This window comes from Salmo salar, chromosome ssa18 (genome assembly GCF_905237065.1).
Source record: "Salmo salar chromosome ssa18, Ssal_v3.1, whole genome shotgun sequence".
Taxonomy (NCBI): Eukaryota; Metazoa; Chordata; class Actinopteri; order Salmoniformes; family Salmonidae; genus Salmo; species Salmo salar.
Genome location: NC_059459.1, coordinates 29,945,126 through 29,966,018, shown reverse-complemented (window position 1 = coordinate 29,966,018; position 20,893 = coordinate 29,945,126). Strand labels below are relative to the sequence as shown.

General features: G+C 41.5%; 1 protein-coding gene across 32 annotated transcripts in view; it reads left to right on the top strand.

Moving 5' to 3' along the window:
- The window catches only part of LOC106577193 (calcium-activated potassium channel subunit alpha-1), a 383,781-nt gene that overhangs the window by 299,461 nt on the left and 63,427 nt on the right, over positions 1-20,893 (top strand). For 11 of the 32 annotated variants that reach the window (XM_045701013.1, XM_045701002.1, XM_045701012.1 and 8 more), the window contains exons 15-20: positions 5,331-5,440; positions 5,623-5,691; positions 9,505-9,516; positions 14,141-14,227; positions 14,515-14,591; positions 16,174-16,182. In XM_045701013.1, the coding sequence (XP_045556969.1) occupies positions 5,331-5,440; positions 5,623-5,691; positions 9,505-9,516; positions 14,141-14,227; positions 14,515-14,591; positions 16,174-16,182 (364 nt within the window). The remainder of the gene's footprint in view (positions 1-5,330; positions 5,441-5,622; positions 5,692-9,504; positions 9,517-14,140; positions 14,228-14,514; positions 14,592-16,173; positions 16,183-20,893) is intronic. The other 21 variants (XM_045701020.1, XM_045701027.1, XM_045701026.1 and 18 more) reach the window with 3 other exon arrangements.

Below are 20,893 nucleotides of genomic sequence, written 5' to 3'. Positions count from 1 at the left end.
CATCAGCTATCCCTTAGCTCAAAAAGCTATCGCCAGTTTTGTACAACGCGATTCAGACCAGAGCACACCGGACCTATTTTCTCTCCATATCCACGGATTTCTACCGCAAGCTCTGGACATTTACACCTGGAACTTGCAGCTAGCTAGCTGCTATCCGAGTGACTATTGGCTAACGTCGGTCCCGGAGCTAACATAAATTATTCCGGAGCTAGCCAGCTGAAGAGTTCCATCAGCCACTCTTGGGCTACAATCGCCTATCTGGACCCGTTTTACTGCCGATGCAGAGCCCCATCGGGCCTTCATGACTGGACTACCGACGTTATCTGCCCGAAGGAGTTATCCAACTGGCCCCTCCGTCGTGACGTAACCTGAACGCCCATCTGCGGCCAGCTAATCGTTAGTTGTCTTATCGGCTGCTATCTAAATAGGTTTATCGGCCAATTTTCTTGGGCCACTATAACTATTTTTGCCAATTGGATTGGTCCCCTCTACCACACGGAACCACACTAATCTAACGACGGAAACGCACGAGGTGGCTAAAAACAGACCATCTTCTGCCAACTTGCAACCCATGGCCCGGCTAGCTGTCTGAATCGCCGTGACCGCAACCGACCTCACTACTCACTGGACATTTTTGATCACTTGGCTAAGCATGCCTCTCCTTAATGTCAATATGCCTTGTCCATTGCTGTTCTGGTTAGTGTTTATTGGCATATTTCACTGTAGAGCCTCTAGCCCTGCTCATTATACCTTATCCAACCTCTCAGTTCCACCACCCACACATGCGATGACATCACGTGGTTTCAATGATGTTTCTAGAGACAATATCTCTCTCATCATCACTAAATGCCTAGGTTTACCTCCACTGTATTCACATCCCACCATACCTTTGTCTGTACATTATACCTTGAAGCTATTTTATCGCCCCCAGAAACCTGCTCCTTTTACTCTCTGTTCCAGACGTCCTAGACGACCAATTCTCATAGCTTTTAGCCGAACCCTTATCCTACTCCTCCTCTGTTCCTCTGGTGATGTAGAGGTGAATCCAGCCCTGCAGTGCCTAGCTCATCTCCTATTCCCCAGGCGTTCTCTTTTGATGACTTCTGTAACCGTAATAGCCTTGGTTTCATCCATGTTAACATTAGAAGCCTCCTCCCTAAGTTTGTTTTATTCACTGCTTTAGCACACTCTGCCAACCCGGATGTCCTAGCCGTGTCTGAATCCTGGCTTAGGAAGACCACCAAAAACTCTGAAATCTCCATCCCTAACTGCAACATTTTCAGACAAGATAGAACGGCCAAAGGGGGCGGTGTTGCAATCTACTGCAGAGAGAGCCTGCAGAGTTCTGTCTTACTATCCTGGTCTGTACCCAAACAATTTGAACTTCTACTTTTAAAAATCCACCTCTCTAAAAACAAGTCTCTCACCGTTGCCACCTACTATAGACCACCCTCTGCCCCCAGCTGTGCTCTGGACACCATATGTGAACTGATTGCCCCCCATCTATCTTCAGAGCTCGTGCTGCTAGGTGACCTAAACTGGGACATGCTTAACACCCCAGCCACCCTACAATCTAAGCTTGATGCCTTCAATCTCACACAAATTATCAATGAACCTACCAGGTACCACCCCAAAGCCGTAAACACGGGCACCCTCATAGATATCATCCTAACCAACTTGCCCTCTAAATACACCTCTGCTGTTTTCAACCAAGATCTCAGCGATCACTGCCTCATTGCCTGCATCCGTAATGGGTCAGCGGTCAAACGACCTCCACTCATCACTGTCAAACGCTCCCTGAAACACTTCAATGAGCAGGCCTTTCTAATCGACCAGGCCCGGGTATCCTGGAAGGATATTGACCTCATCCCTTCAGTAGAGGATGCCTGGTAATTTTTTTTAAATACCTTCCTCACCATCTTAAATAAGCATGCCCCATTCAAGAAATTTAAAACCAGGAACAGATATAGCCCTTGGTTCTCTCCAAACCTGACTGCCCTTAACCAACACAAAAACATCCTGTGGCGTTCTGCATTAGCATCGAACAGCCCCCGTGATATGCAACTTTTCAGGGAAGTTAGAAACCAACATATACAGAGGCAGTTAGAAAAGCAAAGGCTAGCTTTTTCAAGAAGAAATTTACTTCCTGCAACACAAACTCAAAAAAGTTCTGGGACACTGTAAAGTCCTTGGAGAATAAGAGCACCTCCTCCCTGCTGCCCACTGCACTGAGGATAGGAAACTCTGTCACCACTGATAAATCCACTATAATTGAGAATTTCAATAAGCATTTTTCTACGGCTGGCCATGCCTTCCACCTGGCTACCCCTACCCCGGTCAACAGCACTGCACCCCCCACAGCAACTCGCCCAAGCCTTCCCTATTTCTCCTTCTCCCAAATCCAGTCAGCTGATGTTCTGAAAGAGCTGCAAAATCTGGACCCCTACAAATCAGCCGGGCTAGACAATCTGGACCCTTTCTTTCTAAAATGATCTGCCGAAATTGTTGCAACCCCTATTACTAGCCTGTTCAACCTCTCTTTTGTGTCGTCTGAGATTCCCAAAGATTGCAAAGCAGCTGCGGCCATCCCCCTCTTCAAAGGGGGGGACACTCTTGACCCAAACTGATACAGACCTATATCTATCCTATCCTGCCTTTCTAAAGTCTTCGAAAGCCAAGTCAACAAACAGATTACCGAACATTTCGAATCCCACCGCACCTTCTCAGCTATGCAATCTGGTTTCAGAGCTGGTCATGGGTGCACCTCAGCCACGCTCAAGGTCCTAAACGATATCTTAACCGCCATCGATAAGAAACAATACTGTGCAGCCATATTCATTGACCTGGCCAAGGCTTTCGACTCTGTCAATCACCACATCCTCATCGGCAGACTCAATAGCCTTGGTTTCTCAAATGATTGCCTCGCCTGGTTCACCAACTACTTCTCTGATTGACTTCAGTGTGTCAAATCGGAGGGCCTGTTGTCCGGGCCTCTGGCAGTCTCTATGGGGGTGCCACAGGGTTCAATTCTTGGGCCGACTCTTTTCTCTGTATACGTCAATGATTTCGCTCTTGCTGCTGGTGAGTCTCTGATCCACCTCTACGCAGACGACACCATTCTGTATACTTCTGGCCCTTCTTTGGAAACTGTGTTAACTGCCTTCCAGACGAGCTTCAATGCCACACAACTCTCCTTCTGTGGCCTCCAACTGCTCTTAAATACAAGTAAAACTAAATGCATGCTTCAACCGATCGCTGCCTGCACCTGCCCGCCCGTCCAGCATCACTACTCTGGACGGTTCTGACTTAGAATATGTGGACAACTACAAATACCTAGGTGTCTGGTTAGACTGTAAACTCTCCTTCCAGACTCACATCAAACATCTCCAATCCAAAGTTAAATCTAGAATTTGCTTCCTATTTCGCAACAAAGCATCTTTCACTCATGCTGCCAAACATACCCTCGTAAAACTGACCATCCTACCGATCCTCGACTTCGGCGACGTCATTTACAAAATAGCCTCCAATACCCTACTCAATAAATTGGATGCAGCCTATCACAGTGCCATCCGTTTTGTCACCAAAGCCCCATATACTACCCACCACTGCGACCTGTACGCTCTCGTTGGCTGGCCCTCGCCAAACCCACTGGCTCCAGGTCATCTACAAGACCCTGCTAGGTAAAGTTCCCCCTTATCTCAGCTCGCTGGTCACCATAGCAGCACCCACCTGTAGCATGTGCTCCAGCAGGTATATCTCTCTGGTCACCCCCAAAGCCAATTCCTCCTTCGGCCTCTCCTTCCAGTTCTCTGCTGCCAATGACTGGAACGAACTACAAAAATCTCTAAAACTGGAAACACTTATCTCCCTCACTAGCTTTAAGCACCAGCTGTCAGAGCAGCTCACAGATTACTGCACCTGTACATAGCCCATCTATAATTTAGCCCATACAACTACCTCTTCCCCTACTGTATTTATTTATTTTGCTCCTTTGCACCACATTATTTCTATTTCTACTTTGCACTTTCTTCCACTGCAAATCTACCATTCCAGTGTTTTACTTGCTATATTATATTTACTTCGCCACCATGGCCTTTTTTGCCTTTACCTCCCTTATCTCACCTCATTTGCTCACTTTGTCTATAGACTTATTTTTGTACTATATTATTGACTGTATGTTTGTTTTACTCCATGTGTAACTCTGTGTTGTTGTATGTGTCAAACTGCTTTGCTTTATCTTGGCCAGGTCGCAATTGTAAATGAGAACTTGTTCTCAACTTGCCTACCTGGTTAAATAAAGGTGAAATAAATAAATAAATAAAATTAAAAGCTTCACTTCTTGTTAATCCAACTGCATTGTCAGATTTCAAAAAGGATTTACGGCGAACGCATACCATGCGATTATCTGAGGTCAGCGCACCACATCAACATATTTTTCAACCAGCACAGGTTTCATAAAATCACAAATAGTGATTAAATAAATCACTTACCTTTGAAAATCTTCCTCTGTTTACAATCCCAAGGGTCCCAGCTACAACATGAATGGTCATTTTGTTCGATAGAATCCTTCTTTATATCCCAAAAAGTCTGTTTAGTTGGCACCATTGATTTCAGTAATCCACTCGTTCAACTGGCAGACAAAGGAGTCCAAAAAGCTACCGGTAAACTTCATCCAAACAAGTCAAACGATGTTTCTGTTTAATCCTCAGGTAGTCTAAAATGTAAATAAACTATAATATTTCACACGGAAAGTATTATGTTCAATAGGAAAGGAACATTCGTAAGCGCGTGCCTTCACTGATTTGGGACATGTGCTCGCCTAACAAAAACTCAAAATACTTGTTCGTTTTTCAAAAAAGAAGCCTGAAACCTTGAATAAAGACTGTTGACATCTAGTGGAAGCCATAGGAATTGCATTTGGGTGACGGACATACTATAATGCAATAGGTTTCCATAATAAGAGCCTGGGAGCTGAAAAAAACAAACATTCTGGTCGGATTTACTTCTGATTTTTGCCTGCCATATCAATTCTGTTATAGTCTGAATTATTTTAACAGTTTTCGAAATGTCAGAGTGTTTTCTATCCAATGATACCAATTATATGCATATCCTGGCTTCTGGACCTGAGTAACAGGCAGTTTACTTTGGGCACCTCAGTCAGGCGGAAATTCAGGATACTGCCCTCTAGCTCTAAGAAGTTTTTTAAGAAGGGTTTATAAAGGCCTTAAGAAGGGTTTATAAAGGGCTTAAGGTACTATGCACATTTTTCATCTGTATATGTATTTATGTATGTATTTATACATATGTATTTTCTACTTGCTGTTTCTCAGATTGAAGAGGACACATGGCAGAAGTACTATTTAGAAGGGGTAGCTAATGAGATGTACACAGAGTATCTGTCCAGTGCCTTTGTGGGGCTCTCCTTCCCAGCAGTCTGCGAGTAAGTATGAGACTAACATTAATAGTACATTAATATACATTAATATACATTAGTACATTAATATATTAAATCAATAGAAAAATATACATTTTAATTTGATAGTATTGGTAATGTTAAAATAGTAGTTACATAATGTATAGCCTAAAGGAGACATAGCATTCCCTTACAATCCTCTGTGTCAGGCTGTGCTACGTGAAGCTGAAGCTGTTGCTTATCGCCATCGAGAACAAGTCGGAGCTGGGAGAGAGCAGGTTTGTGTCTCTGTGTTTCTCTCTGTTTCTCTCTGTGTTGTACAGGACTACTGGACCTCTGTCTATAATATCCCTGAACTTTTTCAAAATCTAGGATGTTGTTCAAGATTTATCTGTAAATAGTTGTCTCTGTGTTGAACCATGATCACCATTAATGCCATTTATATTACTATGAACTTGCTAACTATAAACATAAAGTAGTCACTAACCAGCACAGCCTGAAAAAATCCCACCACCCCAACACCATCAGCACTGTGACCTTTTATTTTACACTGACAACATTCAACTGCAAGTAATGCATTTATAGTAGAGTTGAGTTGTGGAGTTTTTAGTACATAATGAAATCACGATAATTAGTCCAGACAAAGTAATGTCTAACCACCTTGTAATTATGTCATATTTTAAACATGTATTTTTAAACTTTTGCTCAGTGTTTTTGTTGCGTGCTTGCACCTAGACATGGTATGCTTTTCTTTTGCTCATGCCAGGATTTTCTCCACTACGTAGTCATAGTGCCACCGTTCTCAGTGCCATCTAAACTGCATATCTCTCTGATAGTAAAACCGTTCTCAGTGCCATCTAAACTGCATATCTCTCTGATAGTAAAACCATTCTCAGTGCCATCTAAACTGCATATCTCTCTGATAGTAAAACCATTCTCAGTGCCATCTAAACTGCATATCTCTCTGATAGTAAAACCGTTCTCAGTGCCATCTAAACTGCATATCTCTCTGATAGTAAAACCATTCTCAGTGCCATCTAAACTGCATATCTCTCTGATAGTAAAACCATTCTCAGTGCCATCTAAACTGCATATCTCTCTGATAGTAAAACCATTCTCAGTGCCATCTAAACTGCATATCTCTCTGATAGTAAAACCATTCTCAGTGCCATCTAAACTGCATATCTCTCTGATAGTAAAACCATTCTCAGTGCCGTCTAAACTGCATATCTCTCTGATAGTAAAACCGTTCTCAGTGCCATCTAAACTGCATATCTCTCTGATAGTAAAACCGTTCTCAGTGCCATCTAAACTGCATATCTCTCTGATAGTAAAACCATTCTCAGTGCCATCTAAACTGCATATCTCTCTGATAGTAAAACCATTCTCAGTGCCATCTAAACTGCATATCTCTCTGATAGTAAAACCGTTCTCAGTGCCATCTAAACTGCATATCTCTCTGATAGTAAAACCATTCTCAGTGCCATCTAAACTGCATATCTCTCTGATAGTAAAACCATTCTCAGTGCCATCTAAACTGCATATCTCTCTGATAGTAAAACCGTTCTCAGTGCCGTCTAAACTGCATATCTCTCTGATAGTAAAACCATTCTCAGTGCCATCTAAACTGCATATCTCTCTGATAGTAAAACCGTTCTCAGTGCCGTCTAAACTGCATATCTCTCTGATAGTAAAACCATTCTCAGTGCCATCTAAACTGCATATCTCTCTGATAGTAAAACCGTTCTCAGTGCCATCTAAACTGCATATCTCTCTGATAGTAAAACCATTCTCAGTGCCATCTAAACTGCATATCTCTCTGATAGTAAAACCGTTCTCAGTGCCGTCTAAACTGCATATCTCTCTGATAGTAAAACCATTCTCAGTGCCATCTAAACTGCATATCTCTCTGATAGTAAAACCGTTCTCAGTGCCATCTAAACTGCATATCTCTCTGATAGTAAAACCATTCTCAGTGCCATCTAAACTGCATATCTCTCTGATAGTAAAACCGTTCTCAGTGCCATCTAAACTGCATATCTCTCTGATAGTAAAACCATTCTCAGTGCCATCTAAACTGCATATCTCTCTGATAGTAAAACCATTCTCAGTGCCGTCTAAACTGCATATCTCTCTGATAGTAAAACCATTCTCAGTGCCATCTAAACTGCATATCTCTCTGATAGTAAAAACATTCTCAGTGCCATCTAAACTGCATATCTCTCTGATAGTAAAACCATTCTCAGTGCCATCTAAACTGCATATCTCTCTGATAGTAAAACCGTTCTCAGTGCCATCTAAACTGCATATCTCTCTGATAGTAAAACCGTTCTCAGTGCCATCTAAACTGCATATCTCTCTGATAGTAAAACCGTTCTCAGTGCCATCTAAACTGCATATCTCTCTGATAGTAAAACCATTCTCAGTGCCATCTAAACTGCATATCTCTCTGATAGTAAAACCATTCTCAGTGCCATCTAAACTGCATATCTCTCTGATAGTAAAACCATTCTCAGTGCCATCTAAACTGCATATCTCTCTGATAGTAAAACCATTCTCAGTGCCATCTAAACTGCATATCTCTCTGATAGTAAAACCATTCTCAGTGCCGTCTAAACTGCATATCTCTCTGATAGTAAAACCATTCTCAGTGCCATCTAAACTGCATATCTCTCTGATAGTAAAACCATTCTCAGTGCCGTCTAAACTGCATATCTCTCTGATAGTAAAACCGTTCTCAGTGCCATCTAAACTGCATATCTCTCTGATAGTAAAACCATTCTCAGTGCCATCTAAACTGCATATCTCTCTGATAGTAAAACCATTCTCAGTGCCATCTAAACTGCATATCTCTCTGATAGTAAAACCATTCTCAGTGCCATCTAAACTTCATATCTCTCTGATAGTAAAACCGTTCTCAGTGCCATCTAAACTGCATATCTCTCTGATAGTAAAACCATTCTCAGTGCCGTCTAAACTGCATATCTCTCTGATAGTAAAACCATTCTCAGTGCCATCTAAACTGCATATCTCTCTGATAGTAAAACCGTTCTCAGTGCCATCTAAACTGCATATCTCTCTGATAGTAAAACCGTTCTCAGTGCCATCTAAACTGCATATCTCTCTGATAGTAAAACCATTCTCAGTGCCATCTAAACTGCATATCTCTCTGATAGTAAAAACAAAATGATTTCATAGATGCACTCTGTGTAATAAAATCAGCTCTTGAGATTAAATCTAAGTACCTCCAAGTTTACTAAAGTGATCTGAAGGTCTTCAACTTTTTCTCGGAGTGCTACAGCAAGTACTTTCCTTTTCCCATCATAAGGTAGACAGACAGCAAATTGAGACATACACTGAGTGTACAAAACATTAGGAACACCTGTTCTTTCAATGACGTTGCCTGACCAGGTGAGTCCAGGTAAAAGCGATGATCTCTTATTGATGTCACTTGTTAAATCCACTTCAGTCAGTGTCGATGAAGGGGAGGAGACAGGTTAAAGAAGGATTTTTAAGCCTTGAGACATGGGTTGTGTATGTGTGCCATTCAGAGGGTGAATGGGCAAGACAAAAGTGCCTTCGAACGGGGTATGGTAGTAGGTGCCATGCATACCGGTTTGAGTGTCTCAAGAACTGCAACGCTGCTGGGTTTTTCACACTTAACAGTTTCCCGTGTTTATCAAGAATGGTCCACCACCCAAAGGACATCCATCCAAGCTGACACAACTGTGGGAAGCATTGGAGTCAGTATGAGCCAGCATTCCTGTGGAATGTTTTTGACAACTTGTAGAGTCCATGCTCTGACGAATTGACACTTATTTTTTTTATATATATTTTTTTAATGATTATACAAATAACACAGACCGAACAGGTAGAGGGCAAAACATACACAGATCCCCTACCAAGTCAAACCCACCCCAACCCCCCAATGCTCCAACAGAGTCCCACACTGAATTGAGGCTGTCCTGAGGGCAATACTATGAAGGTTTTCCTAATATTTTGTCCACTCAGACTCATAATATAATTTTGCATCTCTCCTTTTATGTTAATAACAACTGTTTGATTTGGGGTTGTTTTCTTGTTGTTTGCAGAAGCAGAAAGCGGTATGCCCTCTTCCTTATCTATCCCTCCAAACTTCCGCCCCACTCCACCACTTTAGAGCTGCTGACTCTGGGTTTAGGTTCCTAAGGATACTTTCCCAAACCCTATCTGAAAATGGGCCAATTTCTCACTCTATTTTTGATTGTCTTCCTTGTGCCTAATGCACTAACTTCTTTGCAGGCAGAGAGAGGATAGTTGAATTTGACTCGTTTGTTTACTTGTTGATTTGTCTGTGACGTTGTCGACGTGCCCAGGCTATCACCCTCTCCTCCATTCCTAACTCCTGTTTTGAGTTTCTTTCTGTCTCTCGCGTTGTCAGTCGTTCTGCTTAATTTCTCGCTCACTTCAGTTCTTTTTCAGTGTTTTCAGTTAGTCGTAACTGTGTGAATGTGACTGATTATTATTTTCTTCACGGTGTTTCTTTGTTTTAGTGTTATGTTCATCATCAAAACACTACTTCACATTTGTATAGTTTTTGATAGTTTCATCTCACATATCAGTGAAGAGACACACTGCTGATATCTGAACCCCAGAAGGGTTTATTGATGGATAAGATTATTGTTGATTTGTTGCACATTTCGGTAATTATGGAATCGATGGATTGATTATATCTCATTGCAGCAAACAGAGTTTGACACAAACTCATGTTTTATTGATGATACCAACAGCATTTTGTTATGTCATGTCATATCTTAGTCAAGGCATGGGACCGTTAACTTTGGATAACTTAACATTTATCCAATGGAATTGCTCAATTTTATTCCACGTTTTCCATGGGTGCTGCTTCATACTTGTATTTCATCCCTTTCTTACTGTTGTGTCGTGTGTGTCCGTGTGTGAATAATGTGTCCTGTGTGTGTGAGAGTGTATGTGTGTATGTATACGTTGGTGTGTGTGTGTGCGTACGCTTGTGTAGTGTGTGTCTCATTCACCTTGTTCCCCCATACCTGTGCGTCTCCGAGTAGATGTTATCAAGTGAGGTCACTTCCTGTCAGTTTGGTGTTTACGAAACAATCCAACTGCACAGAAGTTACTGCAACAGTCTGCATCTACGTACCTGTCTCTTTATCTGTACTGCGGTGGCTATGCCTGATGTGTTTTACAAGTGTCCTACTCACGCTGTTTGCTAACGGCATGCTATAACACTCCATCACATGGGATGTGTGATGCTTACCTTGTTGCTCACAATATGAGGTTTTGATACAGTTTGGGCCTCTATGCATAATTGGAAGAAAATTACATTTTGTTATGTTTCTTTGTTATTAGATCTGAAATTGGTAAATTATGTGAAATCTCAGATTTGGGCAGCAATGTGTTTTTTTGTAGTGGCTTTATTATTTTTGGTCTCTAAACAGCATGTCAAACGGGAAGCCTGTTTTCTACTCTGGGGGCCATTCAATCTGATATAAAGCTCAATAGTGCAACTTTAAACTTAAGTTTAGCAAAATATCCTGTTGCTTTGCTGTCGCTATTGATTACAGCTTTATAATTGATCCAATCACCCCCTTATTGTTTAAAACTATGTTGTTCGTAGAGCCCAGAGGAAAGATTAGTCTGTAGTTTTCAGCTGCTCTCAGCTATTTTCTGAGCCTGCATGCACTTTTTACACATCTTGTTTATGTAGACAAGTGTTCTCAAATGTGTCAGTTTAGTACAACAAACTAAAAACGTACGTTTTATTTAACCTTTATTTAACTAGGCAAGTCAGTTAAGAACAAATTCTTATTTACAATGAAAGCCTAGAAACTGCCTTGTTCAGGGCCAGAACGACAGATTTTTACCTTGTCAGCTTGGGGATTCGATCTAGCAACCTTTCGGTTACTGGCCCAACGCTACCTGCCGCCCCAAATGCAGTAAATGATCAGTTAACTAAAGAGTTGGTCAAGTAAAATAAAGTAGTAGTAAATTAAAGGGTGAATAAAGTACAACCAGGTATTAGTAAGTCAGAGTTGAGCATAAACGTTCAGTAAAGTACAGTAAAGTATTAGTAAACACAGGATTGGGGAATTAAATCCTCGGTAAAGTATACTAAAGCCTTAGGAAAGTATAATAAAGCCTTAGTACAGTAAAGGGATTGAAAGTAAAGCCAAAGTAAACAGAAAGTAAAGTATTGGTAAAGTAAAGTATTCATAAAAGTAAACGATTTGTAAAGTATTAGTTCATTTAGTAAAGTGTTAGTATTTTCCCTTTCTTCTGGGCTCGGAGACCAGGGGTGTTGTCCCCTGACTGTTGGTCTGTGTGCTCCGTTTGTCAGTCTCTCAGTCTGCACTCCCATCATTGATGATTCCTACCCACAGGCAACCATTAATGAGCTGGGCGTGTGCGTGTGTGTCGTCCACTCTCGTCTCAGTCTAATTCAGGGGGAATGATACAGCCAGTCCGTAAAGGCACCCTACACACCTAAGCACCATTCAAATCTTCAATATCTTCTTTACTGTAGACATATGTTTGAGGATACAGTAAGGATCTATGGGGTTAGAGGGTTAGAGAGAATTTTGAATATGAATATCACTTATCCATTAGATAACATTAGATGGGCATTTTCCCTCAGCTACTTGGTTATTAAATACTTCACTCTAATTAATCAAAATGGACATGGATAATGTTAAAATAAATTGCATATCACATTTCTTAGCTGAAATACACTAAAGCAGCACTGTAGCAATATTATTTTACTATAACAATACTAGGTTACTATAGCAATACTAGGTTACTATAGCACTACTAGGTTACTATAGCAATACTAGGTTAATGTAACAGTACTAGTTTACTATAGCAGTACTAGTTTACTATAGCAATACTAGTTTAATATAGCAATACTAGTTTAATATAGTAATACTAGTTTACTATAGCAGTACTAGGTTACTATAACAAAACTAGTTTACTATAACACTACTAGTTTACTATAGTAGTACTATACTAGTTTACTATAGCAGTACTAGGTTACTATAACAAAACTAGTTTACTATAACACTACTAGTGTACTATAGTAATACTATACTAGTTTACTATAGCAATACTAGTTTAATATAGCAGTACTAGGTTACCGTAGCAAATCTAGTTTACTATAGCAATACTCGTTTTTATAACAAAACTAGTTTACTATAACACTACTAGTTTACTATAGTAATACTATACTCGTTTACTATAGCAATACTAGTTTAATATAGCACCACTAGTTTACTATAACACTTTTAGTTTTCTATAGCAATACTATACTAGTTTACTATAGCAATACTAGGTTACTATAGCAATATTAGTTTACATAGCAGTACTAGTTTACTATAGCAATACTAGTTTACTATAACACTACTAGGTTACTATAGCAATACTAGTTTACTATAACACTTCTAATTTACTATAGCAATATAGTTTAATATAGCAGTACTAGGTTAATATAGCAATACTAGTTTAATATGGCAATACTAGGTTACTATAGCAATACTATACCAGTTTACTATAGCAATACTAGTTTACTATAGCAGTACTAGGTTACTATATCAATACTAGGTTATTATAGCAATATGATAATACACTATATAACAACACTTATGCCTTTAGCAGATATTTCCTATTCCTCTGTAGTGTTAGTCCGAGAGGCTGTTCATTCCCTAGCATTCCACTGTCCATTACTAACAGTATCTAACTGTAGTGTAACATTCCACTGTCCAGTAATAACCCAGGTAACAGTATTTAACTGTAGTGTAACATTCCACTGTCCAGTAATAACCCAGGTAACAGTATCTAACTGTAGTGTAACATTCCACTGTCCAGTAATAACCCAGGTAACAGTATCTAACTGTAGTGTAACATTCCACTGTCCAGTAATAACCCAGGTAACAGTATTTAACTGTAGTGTAACATTCCACTGTCCAGTAATAACCCAGGTAACAGTATCTAACTGTAGTGTAACATTCCACTGTCCAGTAATAACCCAGGTAACAGTATCTAACTGTAGTGTAACATTCCACTGTCCAGTAATAACCCAGGTAACAGTATCTAACTGTAGTGTAACATTCCACTGTCCAGTAATAACCCAGGTAACAGTATCTAACTGTAGTGTAACATTCCACTGTCCAGTAATAACCCAGGTAACAGTATCTAACTGACTGCTGAGGCTGAAACCACTCCATAACAACAACAATTTGAATTATTTCTGACTCCCCCTTCACTCCTCCTACCTCTGCCCATACATCCACTCCAGAACCATGGTGAAAAAGAAAAATAATTCAAATTGACCAACCAACTCATGCTGTTGTGCATTCTGTCAATCTGTATGATTAGCCTCAGAGAAGGTGGCTAAACATGGAAACAAGGTGTTTTTCCACCACACTATACCACTTTAATAACCACCTCCATACAGTGGCCTGCTAGCCTAGACTGTAGAGCATTTATAAAACTTCCATTATAACTACTCTCCAAACGAAACAACTGGAGACTGCAGAAGCTGTGATTTCATTGACCAATCCGATCAGGCCTCTCTAGCTCGCTGGTCATTGTACTGCAGCTCCAGCCAGAGGGTTGATGATGTGTGTGTACCATTCCTCTTGATTAGCGCGTGAGTGTGACTCTAATGACCATAACAGCTTCTAAAGAGTGTGACGTCATCTATCTCCCACTACCCAGCATCCTCATCAACCCGGGGAACCACGTAAAGATGCAGGAAGGAACTCTGGGGTTCTTCATCGCCAGCGACGCCAAAGAAGTAAAGAGGTAATGGCTATCATCCCACCATCACGGACAAATACAGAAAAACGCCACAGGAAAAGTCCGTTTAAAGCCCTGCCTGGGTTTTCTGTCTTCATTCTCTTGGTGGCTAAAAGGCGATTAGGCATTAAACTTCTCGAAATATCTTGTTAAAAATAAAGGTTTCATTGGTAAAAGTAAAAGCCAGCTGGTAAAAACCAACTCACAGGTCAACCTGGTGAAATGGGTCAAACTCACAAGGTGAGCTGCAAACTGAGATGATAAATGTCTATGCTGCTGTTTTCTCCCCTCAGAGCATTTTTCTACTGCAAAGCTTGTCACGATGACATCACAGACCCCAAACGGATCAAAAAGTGTGGCTGCAAACGACGTGAGTACACCCACGCCCTGCCCACAACACAATCACTCACCCCTCTTATGACCCGCCTCTCCTCCCAACCTCTCCCCCACCTCCCACTGTCGCTGAATTAGGATTAGGATGTGCTATAATATGAATGATGTCACTGTTTCTCATAGGAATATCCTTTTACTGTGATAACTATATTTTTTGCTATAATACACTTTGAAATGGAAATTGCCCCAGTGATGACCTTGAGTCCCATTTGAAAGTGTATTAACTGTGATCACAACTCCTAAACCTTCATTGTGGTATAATCCAAAATGATATTATTTATTAAATCCAAAAGACGTACAGGCAACATTCTGCACATTTAGTTTGATTTATTAATTTCATGACTAAAATATGTAACCTGATCATGTTATGTATCATAATGATGAAACTAGTTAGAAGGGTGAACTGAAGTCTGGAGGAAGAAAGGGACCGAGATAGAGAGTTGTCAGTGTGCTAATGATGGAGTGAGTTTGAGTGACAGGGGTAGCTGAGCAGACGAGGGAGGCTGTCAGGTCACCATAGCGACTCTGTGATATGGGCAGAGGTATTGACCTCAGTCAGGTGAAAGAATAAATTAACCAATGGCTTTCCTCTGCTCAGGGTTCATGGGGTCAGACAACCACATACCCTATTGGTCAAACCATACAGAATCAGAACTCCGTAATGGTCCAGGCATACTACCATAAACTTCTGCCAGCGGGGGAGGACTTGGAATAAGACCCTTTTTCTCAACCTGTACTATTGATCAGACTGGGAATTACAGAATGTTTACCAGGGTTGGGCTCAATTGCTTTTCAATTTAGGAAGTAAACTCATTGAGGAAAATAATATACAGTTAGTCGTATTTTCAGTCTACTTCCTGAATAGGCTGAATTGAAAGCATTAAGGGCCTTATTACTACCTGACCTACATGGGCCCTTGTCCCAACATGTTAAATAGTTCCACCTCCTGCAGTCTCCATACATCTAGAAAGGTCAGCGACAATTACAGTAAGCAGCCTACGCCCAAACAAACACACAATCTCCACTGTCCTTTCCCTTTGTCTGTGTCATCTCACTTATTCAGACTAAAGACCTGCTAGTTTGTCAGGTAGAGAGAACCAGAGACCTGTATTGTCTCATAAGGCCAAACTGAGGCAAGCTGAGCTGTACTGGGCTGGCCTGGTTACACATCCACCACAGTTTCTGCAACCATGCTGGAAGGGACAATGTGAAAATATATATCTGAGCCAGCACTGTACAGTTTGGGTTGGCCCTATAGTGTGAATCAGGCATTGGTCCAATATATTTACTGTACCTGAAACGAGACAGTTCTATTCTAGATTATTTTAGTTTCTGTGTGTCTGTCTGATTTAATGTTGTATTACCAACAGAAGGGCCACATTTAGAGAGATGACAGTTCCATTACTAGAATGAATGTTTGTCTTCTTTTAGTTCTGTTTTGTTTCTGTTGTTGTTTGTTTTGTCCAGGTTTTTATGACCATTGACATGTTGTTGATGTTATTTCCTTCCCCTGCTGCCGGTGGGAAACACCACTACTTTATTTAACCACTCTATGGTAGTGATTTACTGTGAGTAAAAAAACACGGGTTCCCTCCTAACCAGAGTGCAGTGCGAGTGTCTCTTCTCTTTCTCTGCCAGCAGTATTCTATGTTGCATGTTACCGGTGTCACGTTTGCATCCTTCTACCCGCCTCTCATCTTTACACTGTCCTGCCTCAGACCAGACGTGAATTTAGCAGAACCCAAACTCACACCTACATCTGATTGTCTAGTCTGTCTCCTCATACGCTCATAGTCTAGCCCGACCTCTATCTCCCTTAATATGACAGTGATTTTATTATAGGAGAAGTGCATGAACTCTCTTTGACATTTTTGCCTCAAGATCTGTATTAGAAACCCAATCCTACGCCTTGTGTCTTCAGCTCTCCATGAGTCCTCCTTACCCTCTCTCTAATGACACGCACTGAGGAAGTTGAAAATGGAATGTGGTGACAATCTGAAATGTCAAACGCAGATTGATATTGGTAATGCTAGTCATGGATTTAAGAGAGACACGACATCAGGAGGGGGGAGACAGAAAAAAATAAAACCATTTAGATTCAAATGAATCTTCTCACTCTGAGGCTATTTTGTACCCTGCTGTATTTTCAGAAAGGCGTAAAGTGTTCTTGTGGGAGGTTCTGGAAATGATTCAGCTTAGCAAGCAATGTCCCAAAACACAATCAAAACAATCTGGTTGTACCCCCCTCACCCTCCCCACCCCCAATGCTTCTAGTTCCCCTCCCCACCCCCAATGCTTCTAGTTCCCCTCCCCACCCCCAATGCTTCTAGTTCCCCTCCCCACCCCCAATGCTTCTAGTTCCCCTCCCCACCCCCAATGCTTCTAGTTCCCCTCCCCACCCCCAATGCTTCTAGTTCCCCTCCCCACCCCCAATGCTTCTAGTTCCCCTCCCCACCCCCAATGCTTCTAGTTCCCCTCCCCACCCCCAATGCTTCTAGTTCCCCTCCCCACCCCCAATGCTTCTAGTTCCCCTCCCCACCCCCAATGCTTCTAGTTCCCCTCCCCACCCCCAATGCTTCTAGTCCCTCTCGCCGCTCCCCAGTTCTCTGGTACTCTGCCCAGCTCCAATCGTACCACTACCCAGAGTTCACCAGTGCATTAAGAATTGAAATATTGTCGCCCCCAGCCCCACTGCAATTCATTTCAATTCTAGATGGTCATCAGGCCCTTTTTTACTCGCTGTCATCAGTGCCCTGAGTGAAAGAAAACTGCTTTACGAGACAGTGCTTTAACTGTACTGCGTGCTTCATTGCTGTACTGCTAGTTGGCCACTAGGTGGCGATGTCTTGCCACAGTCCTGAATGTAGCCTTATCGAAGGAAACTGACACTGAGGTCCTCAGAAACCTATTCAGCAAGAATATTATGAGCAACAGGGTGTGTTTCAGTCATAGACACATAATTACTAGAATGGTAAAAAAAAAAAAAGGCCCTTAGACCACTGTAATTGATCTGGAACACTCATGGGAATACAGAGTATGGCCCCCGGTCCACCCATCACCGACCCATTGATTTTAATGGAATGACTGTTCTGGTAATACTATTTCTATGGTTACAGTAAACAGTGAAAGGGATAATTTCATTAACCCTTGGCTGTGTTTTATGGTGTTTGGTGTTTTGGTTTGGTTGAGATGTGTCTGAACACAAAGTGAGTATTTCGAGGAAAAACTGTTCTTTGTGTTACGCATTCCTCTATTTACATTTGTGCTTTGCAACATGATACAATAACTGGATAAAAATGGCTTTAGTTTATAAAAAAAACAACATTTTATATAAGTATCCATATGTGATTAAGTTTGATTTACTATTCAAAGTCAACATGGCTCATCACATTCTTGCTAAATAGGGTTGTCTTTCACTTTAGAGGACCAGTGACCATAAGTATGAGTTCCATTAGGACATCCTTCTCACTGTTGATATTCAACTTAACTTCTGTCTTTGTATGTTTTGTCTGGTGGAATGTTGAATGTGACATATGAAAACAAACTTTTATTTCCAGAACCACACACAAAACAAACTGACAGTGTAGTGGTGTGTGTGTGTGTGTGTGTGTTAGCAATCACCTTTCTTTGACAAAATGTACACAGACAGTCATGTTCATGTTGACTCTTGTGGTGAAGAATGTCCTAAAAGGGACACCATAGTCCATACTAGTAGGCTAGATCAGGGTAAAGGGTATGTGTGAAGTCATTTGTGTCAAAAACATTGTCATGTTGTGTCATGTTCGCCATCTCCCCCTCCCATCTCTCGCTAACCAAAATTACCACGACACGTACTGTGTTCAACTGAATACCCACCTAGAAAAAAACTCAGAAGTAAAATTCAGAGTTCAGCATGAAAACGAACAAATAATATATTTCAGCATGAAATGACACTCACTGCTCGCGTCTGGCACGCCTCCAAACTGTTTCTGCTCTGTAAACAGTTACCCCACTCCACACCCTTTAATCGCTATGATCTCTCTATGCATGCTTATGAATGTTTATAAAGCACTTGTGCATGCTGTTTATAGGACACACAGACCCTGATGGGGCCAGGCCTCGCTCTCCATTCTCTCTCTGGCTACAAACTCTCCTAGTCACATGTGGTTAAAACAGTAAAGGTAATCGTATAGTTCTCCCCAGAAAGAGGGAGAGAGTGCGTTTCTGTGATCGTGTTAGTGAGTTGGCATCCTGGCACAGAGAGAATGGGAACCAGGGACTGTTGTCTGTCGCTGAACCAGAGCCACAGCAATCTAGAACCGCTGCTCTGAGGGGCTTTCACTACCTACCTCTCCTCCTGGGGTTAAGATCTTAACACATATACACACACACACACACACACACACACACACACACACACACACACACACACACACACACACACACACACACACACACACACACACACACACACACACACACACACACACACACACACACACGCTTCAAATGTGTGATATACATCATGTACATGCACAGTAACGTGTAAATACATTGCATTCAGAAAGTATTCAGACCCCTTGAGTTTTTCCACATTTTGTTATGTTACAGCCTTATTCTAAAATGGATTTTAATCCTTGTCAATCTACACACAATATACCCTATAATGACAAAGCAAAAATAAATAAATAACATGCCTTATTTTCTTAAGTATTCAGACCCTTTGCCATGAGACTCGAAATTCAGCTCAGGTGCATCCAGTTTCCATTGATCATCCTTGAGATGATTCTACAAATTGTTTGGAGTCCACCTGTGGTAAATTCAATTGATTGGACATGATTTGGAAAAGCACACACCTGTCAAAGCAAAAACCAAGCCATGAGGTAGAAGGAATTGTCCGTAGAGCTCCGAGACAGGATTGTGTTAAAGAAACAGATTTGGGGAAGGGTACCAATTTTTTTTTCAGCATTGAAGGTCTCCAAGAACACAGTGGTATATACCCTTATTAACTTAAGAAGTTTGGAACCACCAGACTCTTCCTAGAGCTGGCCGCCCGGACAAACTGAGCAATCGTGGGAGAAGGGCCTTGGTCAGGGAGGTGACCAAGAACCGAATGGTCACTCTGACAGAGCTCCGGAGTTACTCTGTGGAGATGGGAAAACCTTCCAGAAGGAAAACCATCTCTGCAGCACTCCACACATCAGGCCTTTATGGTAGAGTGGCCAGACAGAAGCCGCCACTCAGTAAAAGGCATATGACAGCCCGCTTGGATTCTCTGGTCTGATGAAACCAAGATTGAACTGTTTGGCCTGAATACCAAGCGTCACATCTGGAGGAAACCTGGCACCATCTCTACGGTGATGCATGGTGGTGGCAGCATCATGCTTTGGGGATGTTTTTCAGCGGCAGGGACTTGGAGACTAGTCAGGATCGAGGGAAAGATGAACGGAGCAAAGTACTGAGAGATAATTGATGAAAACCTGCTCCAGAGCGATCAGGACCTCAGACTGGGGCAAAGGTTCACCTTCCAACAGGACAACGACCCTAGGCACACGGCCAAGACAACACAGGAGTGGCTTCGGGACAAGTCTCTGAATGTTCTTGAGTGGCCCAGCCAGAGCCCAGACTTGAACCCGATCTAACATCTCTGGAGAGACCTGAAAATAGCTGTGCAGCGACGCTCCCCATCCCACCTGACAGAGCTTGAGAGAATCTGCAGAAAAGAATGGGGGAAACTCCCCAAATACAGGTGTGCCAAGTTTGTAGCGTCATACCCAAGAAGACGCAAGGTTGGAATCGCTGCCAAAGGTATTTAAACAAAGTACTGAGTAAAGGTTCTGAATACTTGATATTTTTTTATTTATTTTTATAAATTAGCAAACATGTCAATTTTTATTATTTTTATGTGTTTATTTAACTAGACAAGTCAGTTAAGAACAAATTCTTATTTACAATGACGGCCTAGGAACAGTGGATTGACTGCCTTGTTCAGGGGCAGAACAACAGATTTTTACCTTGTCAGCTCGGGGAATCGATCTAGCAACCTTTCAGTTACTGGCCTGACGCTCTAACCATGTAACGCCCTGGCCATAGAGAGGGGTTTTTTGTTCTTTATTTTGGTTAGGCCAGGGTGTTACATTGGGCGTTCTATGTTCTTTTTCTATGTTTTTTTGTATTTCTTTGTTTTGGGCCATGTGTGGCTCCCAATCAGGCACAGCTGTAGTTCGTTGTTGTTGATTGGGAGTCACACATAAGGAGCATGTTTTTCCTTTGGGTTTTGTGGGTAATTGTTTCTGTTAG